Source organism: Macrotis lagotis, chromosome 1, assembly GCF_037893015.1.
Source record: "Macrotis lagotis isolate mMagLag1 chromosome 1, bilby.v1.9.chrom.fasta, whole genome shotgun sequence".
Classification (NCBI taxonomy): domain Eukaryota; kingdom Metazoa; phylum Chordata; class Mammalia; order Peramelemorphia; family Peramelidae; genus Macrotis; species Macrotis lagotis.
In genome coordinates this window covers 341,444,963-341,463,082 of record NC_133658.1, presented here as the reverse complement: position 1 = coordinate 341,463,082, position 18,120 = coordinate 341,444,963, and the positions used below count along the sequence as shown (strand labels likewise).

General features: G+C 36.8%; 1 protein-coding gene across 4 annotated transcripts in view; it reads right to left on the bottom strand.

The window, feature by feature from the left end:
* The window catches only part of WHRN (whirlin), a 132,595-nt gene that overhangs the window by 71,964 nt on the left and 42,511 nt on the right, over window positions 1-18,120 (bottom strand). For all 4 annotated transcript variants that reach the window (XM_074211752.1, XM_074211753.1, XM_074211754.1 and 1 more), the window contains exon 3: window positions 2,800-2,925. In XM_074211752.1, coding sequence (XP_074067853.1) covers window positions 2,800-2,925 — 126 coding nt within the window. The remainder of the gene's footprint in view (window positions 1-2,799; window positions 2,926-18,120) is intronic.

Here is an 18,120-nt window from a genome sequence, read left to right as displayed (position 1 = left end):
AAGTTATTTACTCCAAACCCTTCATTTTACAGATGAGGAAACTGAGGTCTAAGGAGATGACATGACTTGCCCAAGTGACAGAGACAATAGGAAGCAGAGTTGGGATTGGAATGCCATAACCTCTGCCCCAAACCCAGAACTCTTTCCACTACCATGGGCAAAAGGGAGGGGAAGAAAAAGGATTAGGGAAAGAGAGAGGAAGAGGGAAGGGAGGAAGAAGGGGAGGGGCAGTATAGTTCCAATTTTCAAGAAATGTTTTTGTTTAAGTACTTAGAGCAGGGATGGGGAACTTTTTTTTCTGCCAAGGGCCATTTGGATATTTATAACATCAGTCATCTTTTATATTTGGTCAACATTCAGTTAATTCACCTCTCTCCTAGATTTACTGAATTTCAAGACCCACCTGCAGTTGCTGTAGAAGGAGGTTCACTGACCCTGATTTAGAATGTGTTTGCTATAGGAAGATTTATGTTTTCTTAGTTCATTTAAAAGAAACAGGATAGAACAGTTACGAGCTTTGTCAAGACACAGGAGACCTTGGAGATCATCTAAGTCCATTCAGCTATTTCAATTCAGTAATAAGAAAAAGCACTTTCAATAGTGCTGTGAGGTAGGCATCATAGATATTATTCTAATTTTTCAGAGAAGGAAACTGAGGCTCAGAGGTGGTAAGGAATTTTCAAATGATCACACAGCTGTCCATAAGGCAGAGCCCAGGTGGCCTGACTCTATCTGCTATAGCTGGAGCCTATGACTGTTTCTCTTAAAAGGAAACTTGGCACTCACCAAGGTCAATTCTTTTGCCCAAATTCACATAATTAAAGGAAGATAAGGCCTAGGTCTCCTAGGTCTCAAACAAAATATTTTACCTACTATATTCTTAGGTAGGAGGGGGTGGAAATGGAGTCATGGGTTCAGTTGATGAAATTTTTCCAGGCTATAGATTTGGAACCTTATCTGTCAGGCTAAGTAATAAACTATCCATCACCAAGGTCTGCTCTATACTGTTCTCAAATGAATCCCATAGAGATTAAACAACTTCTCTAAGCAGTAGCAGAGATAAGCTGCCTTACTCCTCAGAGTTCAGTCTCAAAATTTGGTGGTTAGCTGCAATGACATCAGAATATGAAAGATATCAGGCCCAAACCCTGAGTTTCATCTGACACTACATCACTGAATCAGTCAATTAGAATTTATTTAGCATCTGATGTACAGAGGTTTGTCCAACTTCCCCCCTGGGATCACCTTCATCAGAAAAAAAAAATCCTCATTAAGAGCTTAGTTCCCTTAGCACAGTACTAGTTTATGACAATGACAGAGACTCTGACCCTGCCATCTAGGAACTTCTAGGAACCCGGAAGCCCTAGGAGTCTTTACCCTATAACCATCAATAAGGCTCTAGCAGTTAGTTCCTGTCTCCTCTACAAGCACACTAGTAAACACACCTGAAGCCATGGAAATCATAAATAGTGAATGGGGTATGTAATGGTCAGTCAGTTTATAAGAATTTATTAAGCATTTTCTATGGAACAAAAAGACCTTTAGGTTGCACAGTGGTTAGAATGCTGGGCTTGTAATTAGGAAAACCCAAGTTCAAATCCAGCCTCAGATACTTCCTAGCTGTGTGACCCTGGGGAAATCACTTAACCCAAGTGTGCCTCAGTTTCCTCATCTGTAAAATGAGCTGAAGAAGGAAATGTCAAAACCATGCCAGATCTTTGCCAAGAAAATTCTAAATGGGTTCACCAAGAGTCAGACAAGACTGCAAATAACCAACAACAAAAAAATGGGGCAAACATGATGTTAAACTCTAAAGATACAAAGGAGGGCAAAAAGAAGAGCTTTACCCTTAAATTCCTCACATCTTAATGAAAGAGAAAACATATAATAAATTATGTACATTGAGCCATTGGAGTTTACTGGGGGATAAGAGAATAAGTATGACTTCATTAGACTTCTACCTTAGAAAGATCACTTTGATAGATTAGTGAAGGATGGAGTGGATAGAGGAGAAACTTGAGGCAGGGAGACCAAAAGGCTCTTCTAATAGTCTAGGAATAAGGTGATGAGGGCCTGAACTAGTGTGGGGATAGTGTCAGAAAAGAGAAAAGGGTGTAGATGAGAGATTCTGCAAAGGCAGAATCAACAGAACCTGACTACAGATTAGATATGGTGGGGTGAAAGTGTAGAGTTATGTTGTGATAGTGCCTGATGACAGCTACAGATACCTCTAAATGGGTTTAGAAGATCACCAACCCTTAGGATGCTGCATTCCTTTCCTAGAGTATCACCAGTGCTGTGATTAGTATAAGGAAGGTGCTAACACTGAAACCATTAACCATTTTTTAAAAATATTTTTAAAATTTGTTAAAATCTTAACAATTTATTTAAAATGTTACTTAGTGTAAGATGGAACCAAATGGGTCAAGTCCACAAGACTCAGCCAATCTGAGTACCAGGGTAGATAGGTTGCTTAGTGGATAGAGCAGTGGGTCTAAAATCAGAAAAACTTAAGTTCAAATCCAGACTCAGACAATTACTTGCTGTGAGACCCTGGGTATGTCACTGTTTGCCTCAGTTTCTCATCTGTAAAATAAGTTGGAGAAGGAAATAGCAAATCACTCTAATATCTTTGCCAAGAAAACCCCAAAGGGGTCATAGAGAGTCAGTAATAACTGAAAACAACTGGACAAAACTCTGACTACTATCATCACAAGGAAAAGGTTGCAAAGATAGTACTTCTTTCCCCACTCTCCTCCCTCAAAATGAAGCTCATGGGATTGTTAGGATAGCTCTCACCTTGAGACCACTACCTTCTGCTTCAGATCCTGGATCCACACCAGTGATATAAATTCCCAAGGAATATTCAGCTCCTCCTCTTATCATGAGGCCCAGAGACCTCCCTTCACCAAGTACCAGGTTCACCTGCAGAAGGTAGAGGGGCAAGACAAAACAAAGGGACTTATCAGTAAAAAGGACTCAAATCTTAAGGACCCAAAACTACATTATACCCTTGACTATGACTTTCCCGCCATCATAGATTTCAGAGCAAATAGGAAAGATCAAGTGCATTTTGAAGAATATGTAAACTTATTTACAAGAAATTGCCCAGATCAATGCATAAACCTCCACAATAATTTGAATTCTGGTACAAGCCATACCCATTTGACCTTGGCCAAATTATTCTCCCTCTCTGGACCTCAGTTTCCTCCCCATAAAATGGAACCTAGACTAAAATTTCAGTTCTGGCATTCTGTGTTCTGAGATCAAATCTTGACTGACATTAACTAGCTGAATGAGTCTAGGCAAGTCATTTCCCCTCACAATATCTCATTTTTTGAAAGGGAATAATAATCCTTCTGCTTTTAGAGTCAGAAGACTGAGGTTAGAATCACTTCTTTTTATTATGTATGGTCTTGGGTAAATCACTGAAATGGAAGTCACTCAAAATCTCTGGGTCTCAGGGTCTCACCTATAAAATAAAAGACCTGGATGAATTCATCTCTAGGGTATCTTTCAACTCTGACATTTTACATTCATAGTTATCATGAGGAAAGTGCCATATAACCCTCTTTGTACTAGAGAAAAGTCAGCTCTTCCTACTGCCTAAGACACCATTACCCCATTGATACACTTGCCTATAAAACGGGGGGGGGGGGGGGGGGGGGGGATGAGATCATTGAGTTTTACATAACATAAGCCCAGGTCAAATTTTCAACTGTCCTGAGCATAGCATAACATCCAAGTTGCAAGAGACCCACTGATCCAAACCCTACATGATTAAAATTCAATCCCAATTTCCCTCCATTTTACCTTTACTCACTGTTTTCTTTCTTAGCCTCCTTTTTATACTATTCCTGTAACCTAATCTTCCCCTGTCTTCCCACCCTCACCTCTTCATCCCCATTTGGAAGGGATAGCAAGTTGTTCATGGAAGATTTTCAGTTTGATGTGCAATCATCTTTTTTTATTATACTGTGTTATGAAAATGTTTGTTTTGTTCTGTGAATTGACAATGAAATAAATTTTAAAAAGAGATTCAATCTCAAGAATTTACAACTTTCTGGACAATGGATGTTCTAGCTCTTTCCACCCAACAATCTTCAGAGAAAAAGAACCTATTCTCTCCTTAGGCAGCCCCATTCTGTTTAATAATAGTTAGCATTTTAAAGTTTGGAAAATTCTTTACAAATATTATTTCACCTTAGCCTTACAACAACCTTGAAAGATATGTGGTATTATTATTCTCCATTTATAGATGAGGAAACTGAGGCAGGAAAATATTAAGTGACTTGTCCAGGATTACCCATTTAGTGTTGTATTTGAACCAGATCTGGCCTTCCTTTTTCAAAGGAAATTTGAAAACTATGCCAACTTGCTGCCTTCATAGGCAGCTTGAATTATTGGGAAGTTTTATCCTGAAATCAAGTCAAAATTGGCCTTTACAAATATCACACAGTTTTCTAGTTCTTCCCTCTGTCACTAAACAGAACAAAGTAATCAAAGACACCTATCATGCCCCCCCCCCCAAGTCTTCTCTTTTCTAAGTTAAACACAATAACACAGCCAGGTCGGTCATTTCCTCAATCCTCCTGTGGTAGCTCCCAGAACCAAACATAATTCTCTTGAGTTAAATGTAAGAGGATTTCCACAATTCATGTTCTAGGTCTTTTATAGAGTTCCTTCTTAAAGCACTTTAAAATACCATCAATTTCTTGGGCTTCCATGTCACAATGTTGGTTCATATTGAATTTTAGTCTAGTTAAAGTCCTGATCACTCCCTTGAGCTCTTATCTAGCTACCTTTTATCTACATTCTACTTGGGAAATTTGTTTTTTTAATTCAATGGCAGGATTTAATCTCTAATAAATTTCATCTTATTAGTCCTAGCCAATTATTTCAGTCTATTTATTGATTCTGACTGTTACACAACATGTTGTCTATCCTTCCCAACTTCATGTCATCAGTAAATTACAGGCAGGTCTAATCATTCATCAAAGTCATTAGAAAAAAAAATGGAAAAGAACAGATTTAATGGCATGCCAATAGAGTCCTCCAAGTTGATACTGAGTCATTCATTAAACATTGTTCTGGGGTCCTGTCATTCAATTAAATGGATTCCTTGGGGGAAGAAAGTTTAAACTTTCAATATTCTGGCATGTGGAGAGACTGTGTGTGTGTTTGTGTGTGTGTGTGTGTGTGTGTGTGTGTGTGTGTGTGTCTGTGTCTGTGTCTGTGTCTGTGTCTGTGTGTGTGTGTGTGTGTGGTCTGTCTCTGTCTCTCTCTGTCCCTGTCTGTCTGTCTGTCTGTCTGTCTGTCTCTCTCTCTCTCTCTCTCGCTCTGTCTGTCTGTCTGTCTCTCTCTGTATCTCTCCCTTCTCTCTCTGTCTCAGACTCCTTGACTCTTCCCCCTGTTTCCTAAGGGATGCCCACAGATTTTCAGTCATTCAAAGAGAATGAGGGCTGGGACCAACAAATTCCTTGGTTCAGATGACCAGGTTCTGTTTTCTCATAATTTAGCTCAAGTTGGAGTTAGTACACTTAAGAGTTCTCAGCAGAGAAATTTTCTAGAAACCTATCATTTCAACTTTTCACTTTGATAGCAATTTAAGATTGGCAGCACACTTCACAAAAAAACTGAGTAATAAGTAGATAATTCAAGTCATGTCATTCTCATTTTGCAGCTAAACATTCTGAGGCTGACTACTAGATGTGTATCCTAAAAAAGATTAAAAAAATAAAAAGGACCTACATGTACAAAAATATTTATAGCAACTCTTTTCTGGTGGCAAAAATTGGAAATTGCAGAGATATCCATAAACTGTGGAATAGCTAAACAATTTGTCATATGTGATGGTGATAGAATATATTTTGCTGAGGAAAATGATGAGCAGGATGCTCTCAGAAAAACTTGAAAAGACTAACAGAAGCTGACACAAAGTGACATGCACAATGTACAAAGTAATAGCAATATTGTATGATGAAGAACTGTGAATGACTTAGCTATTCTCAGCAATGCAATGATCTAAGACAACCCTGAAGGACCTATGAAAAATGTTATACATCCCCATAGAAATAACTGATGATATCTGAATACAGACTGAAGCATACTTTTTTGTCTTTTTTTCACAACATGAATAATATTAAAATGTGTTTTATATGATTATACAAGTATAACTATTGAAATGCTAATGAAAAAGGGAGGAGGGAGAAAGGGAGAAAATTTGGAACTCAAAGTTTAAAAAAACAAATGTTAAAAATTATTTTTATATGTGATTGGGGAAAAATAAAATACTAAAAAAGGGCAATAATAAATAATAAATAAAGATTCTGAGATTGAAAGAGGAATTAAATAAATGACTTGGCCATGGGTGTGATATCAGTAAGTAAGATTCAGGATAGGAATCTAGGCCTTAGGATTCCAATTTCAGAATTCTTTTTACCATCTCTTTATTAATATTTAATAAATATTTTAAACTTATCTTCAGAGTGACAGACTCTACCATATTAATCACAATAACTAGTAGGGCAATAGGATTTAAAACTGGAATGGACCTTAGAGATAACCTAGCCCAAGGGTTCTTAATCATATTTATGTCCTGGATCTCTTTTGTAGTCTGGCGAATTATAAGAATTCTCAAAATAATTTGTTTAAATGCATAAAGTAAAACATGGGATTACAAAGGAAACCAATTATGTTGTAATGTATGTGAATGTATTTTTTAAAAGTTCATGGATATCAGATTTAAAATTCCAGATCTGGTTCAATGTCTCCTCTTTAGAAAAAAAGAAGCAGAGGTCCACAGAGATGGAAATTCACCTGCCAAGATTACAGTAGTTAAATGGCAGGACTAACATTCAAATATCCATTATTTGATTCTAAATCCAACTGCTTTCCTGCTATGTACAATGCCACAATGCATATTGGGGTGGGGATGGAGTGTCATAATCACAAAGAAACCTCATCCCACATAGTCCCTTCCTGTGCAGGCTAAATTGTATCCTGAATGCCAAAGAATTACTGCAGCTTCCTCAAGTGCCCAGCTTACAAATGGGGAATAGTTTACACAATGTAAGAATCTGGTTCCTCATTTTTTTTTTATAAGCAAATAGGCCATAGAATATCTTGGCAGCCAGGATAGATAATGACTGGGAGATGCTTCATATTAGCAGAGATTTAAGGTAAATTTTTTCAAGAGAGATAGGTTGCCTAATTTGTGAAGCTCTTGAGAATATATACAGTCAAGCAAGTGATATCACTAGCAAACATAGCACATTTGAAAACAGAGAGCAACAGGTACATGCATCTTAGTCCTTCCCATGAACAGATGGCTGGCATCAGGAAATGTTAAGCAGGATATTTTTTGGAAATGCCAGCCTCAGCTTTGTCTCCAACTCTGAAGAACTGTTCCCAAGTATCCTTGCTAAATCAAAACTTTCCTGGAAATAGCTGAGACCATTGCATGGACAATCTTACTGGGAGCATAGGGGATGTACTGAGTTCTAGAGTCTACCGGCCCAATGGCACCCTGGTGGACTACTGTGTACCAAACTTTTCAAACACAGTAACTTAGACCAGAGACCAAGCTAAGCATAGGGTGACTCTAAGAGACAGCAGCAGCAGCAGCAGGGGCAGCTAGGTGGCATAGTGGATAAAGCACCAGCCCTGGAGTCAGGAGTACCTGGGTTCAAATCCGGTCTCAGACACTTAATAATTACCTAACTGTGTGGCCTTGGGCAAGCCACTTAACCCCATTTGCCTTGCAACCCCCCCCAAAAAAAAAGTAGCAGCTCATCACTCTGCTGGAGATAAGTACAGAGAAATTTCTAATGAAGATCATAGTCATTTCAAGTTAAGATTTTTTAAGGTTGAATTTTTATAGGCTATTTTTAATTCGCTTCTATTACAGATGTTGGGAAGTGAGGCTGACCTCTTGCTTCATAAAAGCTTTTAGGTTTCTTTAGGGATCTAGTCAAACTAGAATAACAAATATTTATTAGGTACCTGCTATGAAGCATTCACTTTACTAAAGTGATTTTAATCACTGTAAATGATTCAGAGAGGTCACAAAACTCATGTATTCTTTACTCTCCCAATAGAATGTAAACTACTTTTGAGGACAGGAATAGATTCTGTCTCTTTTTTTTTTTCCTTTGAATCCTCCATAGCCAGTATGTGGTTGGCATACAGGTGGGACTTAATAAATGCCTAAGAATTGTTGGTAAATTAATTGATTGCCTCTGATGCTATTGACAACTCTTGGACTTCTATTAAATTACCATGTATTCCATAATCTCCGCTGTCCTCTAGAACTTCACATTATTTAGGGTACTTCTCACTTCTCACCTAGTCTACAGTTATAGACTTCTAAATAGTCTCCCTATTATGAGTCCCTTCCCATTCTAAACCATATCTCCACAGTTGCAAGAATTACTTCCTAAAGTTCTAGTCTGATTGTGTTATTCTCCAGGTCAAAAAGTTTGGGTACTCACCTATTTCTTCTGAGATAGAACAAAACCTCCTGGCAGTGTCCACTACTTCCCTTTATCAACTCTACATTCCAATTAAACTAAAATATTAACTATTCCCCTGATTCAAAACACCACCTTCTTACTTCTGTCCTTTGCCTTTTCACCAACTGCCCTCCTCACTAAGTGAAGTATAATAATCTATGTGTGTGTGTGTGTTGCATGTAAATATGATCTACTATCAATATACTAAATATACTATATAATGAATATATATATGCTCTGCCTCTGGTCTTTCCTGGCTTCTTCTAGACTCATATCAAGTTCAACCTTCTAAGAGATGCTTTTGCTGATACCCTTCACTGCTGCTCTATAAGATTGCCTCTCATTTATTCTACATACAAATGCATGCACATATACACACATGCACTCAGTGTGCACATATAGTATATATAACATTTATATATTTTATATCTATATGTTACATGTAGTAGTAAATATAGACTTCATGCTTATATATTATACGCATACACACACATACACATACACAAAAACACTAGAAAATAGGATGTGTATTGTTGTTATTTGTCCTTCCTTCTCAAAGAGGATCGTGACATCTGGGAAGTGATGCCATGACATGCAAGTGAATTGGATTTAAGTAAGGGAGGGCCTGCTAAGTCACCAGCCTTCCTTTCTCTTATGGAGTCATTTGGATCCAGTGGTCACATATGGATCAGAGATGGCCCTGGATACAGGGGAAACCTTGGCCTTTTAAGCTAAGATCTTTAAGAAGTCTCAGTGTGACTAAGGCAGCATCCATTCAGTGATTAGGGAAAGTAAAAAGGAAGTATAACTAGATGGTTCAGGGGATAAAGCACTGGAATCAGAAAGAGGAGTTCAAATCCAGTCTCAGACATTTGACATTACTATCTGTGTGACCCTGGGCAAATCACTTAACTCTGATTGCCTCAAATCCAGGGCCATCTCCACTCATCCTGATTCATATCTAGCCACTGGATCTGAATGGCTCCACAGGAGAAAAATAAAGTTTAGGTTTAGCCTCAAATCCAATTCACATGCTGTTCATTCCTGATATTATGGTTCTTCTAAAATGAAGGACAAATATCATTTATGTATTTATATACATTTTTATGTTCATGTAATATTATTTATGTGAAAAGTGAAGTATAATAAATGTGTATATTGCATGTAAATATGATCTACTATCAATATACTAAATATACTATATAATGAATATATATGCTCTGTATATGATATATACCATACCATACAAATATATTATACATACATATATAATACACTGTATATTTATATACAGTACATGGGAAGATATATTATATATTCTATTTATATACTAAATATATAAATATATGCATGTATAATTACATAAACTATAAATGGTATATTTACATTATATCATATAGATTAATAAATAAGTTCATATATAACATGCATATATAGTATATTTATATAGTAACTATATGCCAACTATATAATATGCATACATAGTCTATGTCATATAGAGCATATTTTATATATACTACACATATATAGCACATATAGTATTATTAGAGATTTATTTGTGTGTGTATATGTATATAATGTAAGAGTATAGATGTATCTATAGCATATTGTGATATATAATATATTATATTTCTATATATTTACTCTATATAAGCAATATATTGTATACTATATAATATACATATGTAGTATATTTTTATATACTATATATGAAGATATCACAATTATGCAATTTATATAAATTTACTTATATACAATATATGATCTATATACTATCTATACTATACATGTATTTATGTATATATATGCATATATAGGAAACATACACATGTAGTACATTTATATTTAATAGTATACACACTCACAAATATGTGTCTGTGCCTATTTGCTTGCATATTTTCTCCCCTCATCAGAATGTGAGCTCCTTAAGGGCAGGGTTCCATATTTTAGGGCTTTCTCTGCATCACCACCTTGTTATCATGGTGCCTAGCTCATAGTCAGTATTTAATAAATGCTTGCCCACTGACTGATGGTTCTATGTACGGGATGCCCTCCATAGCTGTAATGCACTGCCTCTTCATTCCCATTCTCAGAGCCTGCACTGCCTTCATGGCTCAGATCAAGTACCACCACCTGTGAACCCTCTCTGACTTTTTCCCATTCACCCTATTTTGGCTATTTACTATTTTCTCTTGGCTATTTACTATTCTCTCTTGCCTCAGTTTTCATTATGCTATCTTTATTTGCACCCAACCCTCCTCCAGTGGAATGTGAGCTCCTTAAGGGCAGAGATCGTCATTTGTCCATTTTTATCCCTAACTCAGATATATGTTCATTGGTTAGCTTTGCTCATGATTCCAGTCTAGTATTCTATCTCAGCAAATTCTAGCTCAGCAAAACATTGGAAGAACTATTGTTTTGGTCCCTCTTTGCTGACTCAATCATGAATAGAACTCACCTCTGAAAATAAAGTACAGAAACCTATCTCCAAAATACATTCTTTTCCAAGAGAGTCAGGCTGCTTCTCTCTAAAGGAACTACAACAATAGCTCTTTGTGCCACAATATAATTGGTCCTTTATTCTGTTCAGTGGAAACACACTTTGATTTGGTTAAATTGAACAACTCGTGCATAGCTAAGAAGAATTGAACACTCGATCAGAGCTGGAGAAACAATGAAGAAGTTAAACTCCACTTTGTCACTGATGCTACTGTAATAAATTTGAGGAAATGGTGTCAGAGACATGACTTATCATAGGAGCAAGAGAAAGAACACATGAAAAATTGCAGCAGAATGAGAGTTCAAAAATCATCTCTACTGGCAGGAAAATAACCCATTGGGAGGTATTTTTTTGGTGATAAAACATCATCTATAACCATGACTATCCCTACTGTCCTTATTCTCTGGTCCTGTTCCAAGTCACTATAAAAATTTCCACAATGGAAAGAAGTCATAACATCATAGAAGCATAGCTCTAAAGTGAAAAGACACCTAAGAGTTCATTTACCATTGTCTGAGTAACCTTTGGTATTTCATTATACCGCTCTGTGCCTCAGTTTCTTCATCTGTAAAGTGGCCCCTTACATGGTGTTCAGGAGAAAGCTCTCTGTTATCCTTAAAGTGTTGTGCAAATGAGTCATTATCACTGACTCTTGTGTCCAAAGTAAAAATACAACCAATGATTCACTTTTCTGAGTAGTAAATATATTGCTGTGACCTTATATTATACTTACTTTATTTTTTTAAAAAGAGCTCCATATTTTTGATTTTCAGTTTCTAGTCAAAACAATGACCCTTTCTCTTTAGATGAAATACTGATCTGTCCATATTCCAACTTCAACCCAGGCTATATTTAACTCAATAAATATACTCCTTTATGCTGTGTATCTTTCTTCTGAGGACCTAATCACTTTTTTTAAAACAACTGATACATGACCCTTTTCCAACAAAATCCTGCTCTACAGGATTACTGACCATTTCTCCTGATCTGACCAAAAATGATATTTGTATATCACTTAGCATAGGTCCTATACATTAAGCTAAGTGATGAAAAAGTTGATGTTCCCTTTTCCCCTCTAGCATCACCTCCTTCCTGAATCCCCTGCTTTGGGTAATATTATTATCATCTATGCTTTGAATAAAAATGAAATCCTAGATCAATACTTGAAAATAGCCACTGATACACCATCTCCTCTAGGCTGGACATGGTCCTTTGGCAAGGTTAAAGACAGATCTCCAGTTATAGCTATAGATATGAATAGTTCTTTGTAGCTTACAAAGAGCTCTCAATGGGCATTATATAGGCATTACTATCCCTAATTTACAGATGAGAAAACTGAGAATCAGTAAGTAAATGACTTACCCAAGGTAAATCACCTAACGTTATAAGAGTCAGCATTTGAACCCAGATCTGACACTTTTCACAAGAGTAACTTACTTCTCTAGGCAAGGGTTCAGCTTAAGCTGAACCTCAACAATTTATTTAAAGCAATTGTTTTTAACTTTTTTTACATCATGGAGTTCATTGACCATCTGGAAGAACCTATGGACCCCTTTTCAGAAAGGTGCTTTTTATTTTTTTTTTTTTGTTTTTTTTTTTAAAATATTTTTCAAGGCAGTGGGGTTAAGTGGCTTGCAAGGCCACACAGCTAGGTAATTATTAAGTGTCTGAGGTCACATCTGAACTCAGGTACTCCTGACTCCAAGGCTGGTGCTCTATCCACTGTGCCACCTAGCCACACCATGAAAGATACTTTTTAAATAAATAACAAAATTCACAGGATTAAAAAAGAAACCAATTATGTTGAAATAAGGTAAACATTTTTAGTGGGTTTTTTTGCAAGGCAATGTGGCTAAATGGCTTGCCCAAGGCCACACAGCTAGGTAACTGAGCCAGATTTGAACTCAGGTACTCCTGACTCCAGGGCTGGTACTCTATCCACTGCACCACCTAGCTGCCCCCAAGATTTTTAAAAATATTTTTAAAACTAAGTTCACAGACTCCATGTTCAAGACTCCTGATTTAAATAAACAGTGCTTTCCAAACATCCTTAAGATCAATAGTCTTAGTGTAGAACCCTAGAATTTTAAAAGCTCATTGCTTCCTCAACTTCTCCCCAGCCTTTAGCAAACATGTTATGCTGAACATCATCTGAGTTTGTGCATACAGGGAAGAAGGAGGTATGAAAGGAGAGCTCTCTTCCCATACATCTCTCTGCTACTTCTTAAAATGTCATTGAGCATATATAGGGGACATGGAGTTGGGAAGTCTTGGATAATAAAGAGTCAGAGTCTATTTGCAGTACTGATAGAATCAACCTTTACTAAAAGGTCTATTTTTGACAAGTAAAAGTAATTATTTTTGGAGAGTTGTTCACTGATGTGTGGAAACAAATGCTCCTTAAGATCATTTCATAGCTTTTCTACTATGCAAGTCCAAAAATAATAAAAAGAAAATGCAGACTCAGCACTAAAGAACACTAGGTGAAATACATGCATGCTTACTTGCAAACAACAGGACCAATTTTCTCCACTTGCATCAATTCCTCATCAAGAAGAGATTCATAGAATTGTAGAGCAAAAGATACCTCAGAGATCTCTCAGCCATCTAGTCTGACCCCAATATGAAGAGGAATTTCCTCTCCAACAATATCCCTGACAGATGGCTATACACTTGAAGACCCCCAGTAGGAGGCAATCTATCACCTCCTAAACCAGTTTAGTCTGCTTCTGGATAGATCTAATGAATAAGGAGTTTTTCTTTACATCCAGCTTAAATCTTCTCTGTGCAACATTCAATGCAGGCTCCAAGTTTTGTCCTCTGGGGCCAAGCAGGACAAATCCAATACATCTTCAATACTTCTACACTTGAAGACAACTATCATGTTTCTCCCCATTCTGTTCTTCTTATATTTCTGGATCATTCAATCAATCTTCATTAAGCCTGGTCTCCAGGTTTCACCATCCCACCCATCCTCCTCTGAATGTACTCCAGTATGACCTTGTCATTGATAAAATAATAACTGAAACTGGATACAAAGTCAGATATAGATGGACCAGGATAGAGGGGAGCAGGACTATACCCTCCTTTATTTTTTTTAATGAGAAAATGATTCAGTACCTTTTGGAGTCCAAAATAAGCAGGTCATTTCTTGGGCCAGGAGAAGACTATTTAATAAAATGAAGTTGTACTTTATCACCTGACCTTAAAGGATGACCATCTGCTTGTACTCACCCTATCATGAAGGGAAGAATTGGGTTTGGGGACATAAAGAAAATTTTCTCTTCTACCAGGACCAACCTGTTCCTAAAGTGATCACATCTTCCAAAGTGATCCACATCTTTTTTGTTCCATTTATTCCCTTCACTCCCATATTTGTATCAACTTCATATACCCCCCAAATCCTTTAAAATTAGTTTAAAATTAATTTTCTCCAAAAAAAAGAGATATCTTATTGTCTGATCTTGTTATCTCTTAGACTTTTTGTCTCTTCCCTAAGGATATGATTTGTCTCTCATCACACTCAATTTGGATCAATGTACAACATGGAAACAAAGTAAAGATTGACAGATTGCTTTCCGTGGGGGGGGGGGTGTGGGGGGATGAGGGGAGGGAAGTAAGATTGGGGGAAAAATTGTAAAACTCAAATAATATCTTTAATAAAAAAATAATTAATTTTCTCCAGTGAATAGGAAAATTTGAGAAGGACTTGAATTCAAATCAGACCTCAGACACTTTTTATAGAAATATAACCCTGGGCAAGTCACTTCACCTCAATTGCCTGAAAAAAAACCCAGTTCTATTCCTTTAATTTTTCTTGCATTTGATATAGTGGAAAAGAGTACTATATTTGGAGAGTCTACTATTTAATATGAGACCTTAAGCAAGCCAACTAACTTCTCTGGATCTCAGTTTCCTCATCTGTGTAAAATGAGGGGTTTGGATTAGATATTACCTCATTGTTCTAAATCTTATAATTCTATAATCTCTGATCCTACAATTCTAAATAAGTGAATGATTTAAATTAAATATCTATTCTATGGCTCAGATCTATATGTTCTGTATTTATAAAACATGGATTGATCTTCAGCACCTTACGGAAATTACTCTTTAGTTCATATATGAACCCTTAGAATTGGACTTATCTTGTTTCCACCCAAGACTTTATAAATGTAGGTAAAAAGGACTTTCAGCTCCTACAATATGTACTCAGGCTAACAACATATTATGTATAAATATATATATATATATATGTATATATATAGATGACCTTTATTTTACTTCATAGAAAAAAATGCAAAAAGGACATAAAACTCTAGAGAGTTCTATAAGAACCAAGAACATTTTCCTTTATTTCCTACTGAGTCCATCTAGGTGACAGACTATCTAAAATGGAGAAACTCTGAAGGAAGACAGAAATATATGCCCCTCATACTCTAGCAAGTCTTTCTTTCCTCTAAGGACCTAGCCATGCCTCCAGATATACAGACCTGTCTTAAGTTTTGGATTCCCTCAAAATGAAATGTTTTTTGGATTTGCTAAATATTCAGTTCTCTTTCCCAGTGGATAGTAGTAGTAGTAGTAGTAGTAGTAGTAGAAGAAAGAGGAGGAGGAGGAGAGGAGTGCAAAGAAGTACAAAACATTAAAAAAAGAAGAAGAGAAGAAGAAAGGAGAAAAAGAAAGAAGAAGAAAGAAGATAGAAGAAGAAGAAGAAGAAGAAGACGATGACGATGACGAAAAGTAGTGGAAGTTTCAATTACTATTGTCATAGTAGTAGCTACAATTTATTTTTCACAATAAATTTTTACTAATATTTTCAGTTTCTTCCTCCCTCCCTCCCTCCCTCCCTCCCTCTCTGAGAACTATCCCTAAGGACAAAATGTATTTTAAGGGCAACTACATGGCTCAGGAGATAGAGCTCCAAATCTAGAAACAGGAAGCCCTCAGTTCAAATCTGGTCTCAAATATTAACTGTGTGACCCTGGGCAAGTCATTTAATCTCTGTTTGCTTTAAATTACTATAAAAGGAAATGATAATCCCATGGACAGTTGGGTCCATGGGGGTCACGCAGAGTTGGCCATGACTGAACAACAACAATTCTTTTAGAGAGAAAAAAGTCAGCACAGCTAATTGATACATTGAAAAAGTCCAAAACCATGTTCATTTTATAATACTTATGAACCTCCACAAAGGGGTAGGTTGGAGGGTAGGGAAGATTCTCATATCTCTTCACTATAGCCAGCATTTATAGAGTGCATTAGTTTTTGAAGATTGCTGTAGAATATGATCTCATTGATCTTGAGAAAGAGATACTATTATTATCCTTATTTTACCAAAGAGAATGCACAAGCTTCACAGTGTAGTGACTTACTTTGGATCATACAACTAATAAGTGTCTCAGGCAAAATTCAAACTCAGCTCTTCCTGACTCCAAGTCTAGCACCCTATCTCTTCAGCTTCCTAAGCACCTAGGTGATCGTCTTCATAATTTATTATAGTAATGGATTGCAAAGTCCATAACACTCTGGTTTAGTGCCTTGGTGTTTCTCCAGTACCCCAGCACTAACAGATATTCAGTATTACCCAGGAATTCTCACCACTCAAGTCCAGGCTCATTACTATCTTTCTCATAACTTATCTTTTTCAGATAATTTTCAGATTAGCCTATGTATATCTTATTTCTAAATTACTGTTTCCCCATTATATCATGAGTTTCTTGAGAACAGTGATTTGCTTTTGCCTTTCCTTATATTCTAGTACTTAGCCTAGGTCTAACATATAGTAGGCACTTAATAAGTGCTTATTGAGATGACAACCACTTTAATGATGCCTCCAGTCACTACCATAAATAGAAGCATGTGATTCCCTCCTCTTTGGGGTTCATTTGGTTTCAGCTAAGTGGCACAGAGGATAGAGCACTGGCCTTAGAATAAGGAGGATGAGAGTTTGAATCCAGCCTCAGACACTTGATAGCTGTGTAACCTTGGGCAAGTCACTTAACTCTGCCTGGCATTCAAGGCCATCTCCAGTATTCCCAATTCAAATCTGGCACTCGACTCAGATGGAGGAGGAAAGTGAGACTGGTGACTTAATACAGCACCCTCTCACTCAAATCCAATTCATGTGCTTGTCTTGGTATCACTTCCCTGATATCATGGTCTTCTTTGAGAACAAAGGACAAACATCATTTGGTTCCCCACTCTAAGAACTTCATCTCCTGTTAAACATGAGCTCCTAGGGAGCAGGGATGGTCTTTTACCTTGCTTTGTATTCTTAGTGCCAGGCTCTAGGAATTGTATTAATATGGTATCTGGTACATAGTAAGCATTTGATAAATGTTTACTGACTAACTGGCCACCCTTTTATAGCCTGTCTACACCAACCATCTCTGGGGTTAAGAAATTCCTACAGCTGCCTCTCTTGGACTAAGGAATCCCCTGGGCACCAAGCTCTCTCTGTAAGTGTACTTGGCTTAGCTCTGGTTCTTTGATAATCCTACTGGATGTCTGCAATTTTTTTATTTGCCAAAGTCAGTCTAAGGATGAAATCTCCAATAACCATGACTGAACATGTGGTTAAAGGGATTATATCTTCCATAGAGAGCTGTTCTCAAAAGCAGAGCATGCTTAACCTGACCAAACTGACCAGACAACTCATCTATCAAGGAGATGGTATCAATCATCTTTATGAGGATGTCTGTTTTCTATACCTTTTTTACAGAATGCACATCTAGGATGGTTCCTCAACTGTAAAATTGGGCTCATAATAACTCCTACCTCACAGAATTTTTCTAGGATCATATAGGAAAGAATATGTAAATGGTTTTTTCAAACCTTAGAGCTATAGAAATGCCAAATAATATGATTGTCACTATCTCTATGATTTCCATATGGCCCTTACAAAATTGCAACTTCCTTGGGGCAAGGACTGTGTCTTTCATTTTCATGTTCCCTTCACCTTTAAACAGTACTCTGAACATAGCAGGCACTAAATAAACATTCACAGAATTTTTACAGATTTTTTGCAAAAAGATGAGGTAAGAACATTTTGGTCTTTATACGTTTGTTTCATGGCCTTGATTTTAACCTTGATGAGCCCTTTGATAA